Source organism: Nematolebias whitei, chromosome 3 (genome assembly GCF_014905685.2).
Source record: "Nematolebias whitei isolate Nwh7 chromosome 3, NemWhi1, whole genome shotgun sequence".
NCBI lineage: Eukaryota > Metazoa > Chordata > Actinopteri > Cyprinodontiformes > Rivulidae > Nematolebias > Nematolebias whitei.
In genome coordinates, this window is record NC_056500.1 from 50,052,290 (window position 1) to 50,057,130 (window position 4,841).

A 4,841-nucleotide genomic window follows, 5' to 3' on the forward strand; every position below is an offset into this window, starting at 1 on the left:
AATGGTCTCTTTTGATGTCACATCACTCTTTACCTGCATTCCTGTTGATGATGCAGTAGAGGTGGTCAGTTTAAGATTAAAATCAGACACCACTCTGAGCAGCAGGACCACGCTTTCCACAGAACAACTGTGTCAACTCTTGAAACTGTGCCTGCAGTCAACCTACTTCACATATGGGGAGCAATATTATAGGCAGAAACATGGGTGTGCTATGGGGTCTCCAGTTTCTCCTATTGTTGCCAACCTGTACATGGAGGAGGTAGAAAAGAGAGCCTTGACGTCCTTTTCAGGGACACCACCAAGTCATTGGTTCAGGTATGTTGACGACACCTGGGTTAAAATTAAATCTCAGGAAGTCCAACATTTTACTGACCACATCAACTCTGTGGATAAATACATCAAGTTCACACGAGAAGATGTAAAAAATGGCAAGTTGGCTTTCTTGGACTGTGAGGTCTCAGTCTCTGATAGAGGACATTTGCAAACCGAGGTGTACCGCAAACCCACCCACACAGACCAGTATTTGCAGTTTGACTCCCATCACCCTTTGGAGCACAAGTTAGGAGTCATCAGGACTCTGTATCACAGAGCAGACAGCATCCCCACTAGCTCAGGAGCCAGGCAGAAGGAGAAATCCTACACAAAACAGGCTCTAGAGCAATGTGGATATCCTAACTGGGCCTTCCTGAAAGCAGAGAAGAAACCCAAACAGGACTCCAGTCAGCCATCAGGTGAAAAGGAGGAACCCATACCCAGACCAGTGGTCATTCCGTATGTTGAGGGGGTATCAGAGAAACTGAGACGTTTATTTTCTAAACATAATGTCCCAGTGGCTTTTAAACCCCAAAATACATTACGGCAAAGACTGGTTCATCCCAAAGATCCAGTCCCCCGGCACAAACAGAGTAATGTTGTGTATGCTGTTCAGTGTCAGGAGGGCTGTGATGAGTCTTACATCGGAGAAACTAAACAGCCACTGGCCAAAAGGATGGCCCCGCACAGAAGATCAACATCATCAGGCCAGGATTCTGCAGTCTACACTCATCTCCAGGCCAGCGGTCACTCTTTCAAGGATGAAGATGTTCACATCCTGGACAGAGAGGAACGATGGTTTGAGAGAGGAGTAAAGGAGGCCATCTTTGTGAAAAGAAATCGTCCATCATTAAACAGGGGTGGAGACCTCCGGGTTCAACTGTCCCCCTCTTACAATGCTGTGATTGCTAGTATCACTCAGCCCTCTGTGAGTAGTAAACAGCCATCAGTGTGCTAATGACCCATTGTTAGGCTGATGGTCCTTCTTGAGCATGTGATCAGCTGGTTTTGGTTGTCAGTAGCAAACTGGTTGATCCACCCTGAGAAGGTGCTATTTAGGAGACTGAGCTGAAAACAGCACCTCAGACTGAGGAAGTCTCTTGGATGAGAGACGAAACGTTTCTAGATTTTTTTTTGCTTTGTTTTTTTTTTTTTTTTTTTTTTTGAATGTCCAGAGGACCAGATTGAACTTTTTTGGACTTTTAACAATCATTGAAAACTGAGTTTGAAAAACAGAAGGCATCTTCACATAGAGTTTCTGCATTATTCTAAATTTTAGAGACAAAATAATTCATAATAATCTTTTTTTTAGAATCAATTGTTGTTTAACTGAGTTTTGAAGTTAAATAGTCATAACTCGTTTTTTGCTATATCATAATACACAATGACATGTTGGTGTAAATATGTGTGTGATGAAGTCTCACCATGGTGGCAGTGAAGGGAATGTTGTCAATAAGTGAAGAAGCCAAAGCCGAGACCCACATCACTAAAATAATAGCTACAGCCAGCCGCTGGTCTTCTGGCACTGCCTGCAAAAAGGTAATTAGTGACAGATAAAGTAACTACTGTTTTCACCATAACTCACAAGTCAAAAACTGCTACCTGAAGCAGACTTAGCTTTAGATAAAAAAATCCATTCATGATCAATCTGTGATGCTAAACCTCTCATCAGGGAATGCAGACTCAGATAAGCTGTTTGATGACAAGATCTCAGGTGGTGACACTGACTTTAATCTGTAGACCTCTGCCAATTTTCCAAGTGTCATAAAGAGTGATTTAGTTTGAACTCTATTTAACTACATGAACAGACCAAAGGAAGCGATATCTTCTTCTTTGACCTGCCCTCCAGCTGAGAGGAAGGCTGTGTAATTTGATACATTTGGCCATTATTTGGGAACAGAGAAGAAGATTGGCATCCAGAACAGCAAATCCCCTGTCAGGTGTAATTATTAAACCCAAACTGGACCACAGTTTAAACATAAACCGACGTAGCCATTACTGATACAATTCTGCACTAAGTGGCAACTCACATTCATAACTGAAAGACAAGATGTGAAATACCTTTTTTTGTAATACCACCATCTACCCTCATGTTTCTCCCCCTTTTCCTATCGAAGATTATTATTCTGATAAAGGATAAGAAAAGGCCGCGCTTTCTATAGTTGCAGCTTCGTGGACTCCGCCCATCTTTCGGACAACTGTACGTACATGTTCGCTTTGTATCTCGGTGCAATGCCAATAAAGTTTATTATGATTCTGATTCTGAAAGGGGCAAGAACATGAGTGCATATTATCCGAGACCTCTTTGCTGGCAGAAAACAGATGTAAAGAAAATTTGTCATGATCTCTTCTCTCTGCCACCTGTCACACCCACTTCTCCACCACAATCACACTCATGCTCATCACCTGTTGCCCACTCTATATTAGAGCTCCGTCCATGCCAAGTCTCTGCCAGATTAGCAAACACTTTTTGTCAGTAGATGTCCAAAATTTCTTTCAAGCCCATGACTGATTTTCTTGTAACAACCTCATGCCTGTTTCCAGGATTATCTACCCTGTCTGCTCCATGTCTCGTTAATTCTTCTCATCTGATTTTGGTAAGTAGATTCCCCTTTGAGGCAGCACGGTGGCGCAACTGGTAGAGCTGCTGCCTCTCAGCGAGCAGGTCCCTGGTTCAAACCCCAGTCCAGGGGCCTTTCTGGGTGGAGTTTACATGTTCTCTCCATGCATGCGTGGGTTTTCTCCGGGTACTCCGGTTTCCTCCCACAGACCAAAAACATGCATGTTAGGCTGATTGGTAACTTTAAATTGTCCCTAGGTGTGAGTGAGAGAGTAAATGTTTGTTTGTCTCGTTTGTCTCTATGTGGCCCTGTGATGGACATGCGACCCGTCCAGGGTGTACCCCGCCCCTCGCACAGTGATTGCAGGACATGGGCACCGGCGACCCCCATGACCCAAAATGGAATAAGCGGGTAAAGATAATGGATGGATGGATGGATTCCCCTCTGGATTAATCCTCTGACCTTGGCTTCCCCGTGTATGACCCTTGTTCCACTACTTGGACCACAATTAAAATTTTCCCTTCTGTCAGATCTATTCTCAGCATTAAAGACCTAGCTCTCCAGCTGCTTGCACACCACATCATTACCACCACTGCCACTGTTCCTCTAAGCTCTGGGAGATGGCTCTGCATTTTGTCAAATGCTCCTCACCTATCTGAGAAGGTTAGTGGCTAATTTCCTACTACACTGCACATTCTCTGAGACCTACAGCCTACTAATGGTGTTCTCTCTTAAGATCAGTTGTGTGAGAGGATCCTAACTCCCACCAGCAGTCTTATCCTAATAAAAATTGGTAAAAACATCCTTTGTGTCTGGCTTAACTTGTGAATCCAAAACTTGGATCTTGTCAGTATAATCTAGCCAGAATTGATTACTTGTAGACACAAGACTCCTCTGGTGTGGAGGGAGATATAGTCAAATTAGAAAACAACTTGCAGAAAATGATGAACATGCTTCATACTATTTCTAATCCATCTGCTTCATAGGCTCTTCCTCAAGTGACTCTGTCTCAGCCAACACCACATTATCATATCCCCCCATTCACAAACCTTAGTCTGTCACTGCCAGAGAGTTTTAAAGGGGTCCAGACCAGTGTCAACCATTCCTGACTCAGTACAAGATCCACTTTCAGTTACAACCTTCTGCTTTTCCACCTGAATGATCCAAGGTGGCCTTTGCCATCTCTTTTCTTTCTGGTAAAGCAAAATTATGGGGAATGGCTGAATGGCAGCGGGACTCTATCTTTTGTTATTCATTCAAAGATTTTTCCAAGGAACTTTGCCATGTTTTTGATCCTGCCCTACCTGAGAGAGAGGCTGCAAGAAAACTATGTTCACCAAAACAGGGGAGGAGAAGGGTCACTAATTTCATCACTGATTTTCACACTGTTACTACAGATAGTAACTGGAATGAGGAGGCACTAACTGAGATCTTTTTTCAAGGGAAAAATATAAGGAAATAAGGCTGAACTGGCCACCAAAGCTCGTCCAGTCTCTCAAGCAGTTGGAGAATCTGGCCACCCATATTGATCTTCATTTCACAGAGAGACGGCGTGAGACGGGAGGCAGATTGAAGTTCCTTTGACATTGCTGTGGTGAGTCTAAAACTACCATGTTTGAAATCTCATCTACCACTGTGTCTATTTCTGAACAGGCCACAAAAGCCTATGCAGCTGGGCAGCGCCTCACCCAAGAGGGAGAGGAGGAGAAGATTTAACATTTGTTTTTACTGTGGGAACAATTGACACACAGTCTTCAAGTGTCCACTAAAATATGGGACTCAGTAGGTGAGAGGAGAGTCCTACTGAGTCATATGGCTGACAGCAAGATCTCATCATCTCATTTTTTAACTGGTACAGGCTATAGAGAGCACATCACACCAGTTTTGGCCTCCCTGCACTGGCTACCCATTCACCTTCGGATCCAATTCAAAATTCTCATGTATGTTTTTAAATCACTGAACAGTTCC

General features: G+C 43.6%; 1 protein-coding gene across 1 annotated transcript in view; it reads right to left on the reverse strand.

Moving 5' to 3' along the window:
• Window positions 1-4,841, reverse strand: part of oca2 (oculocutaneous albinism II) — a 659,230-nt gene that overhangs the window by 76,950 nt on the left and 577,439 nt on the right. The window contains exon 22 of the mRNA XM_037698314.1: window positions 1,737-1,841. Within this exon, the coding sequence (XP_037554242.1) occupies window positions 1,737-1,841 (105 nt within the window). The remainder of the gene's footprint in view (window positions 1-1,736; window positions 1,842-4,841) is intronic.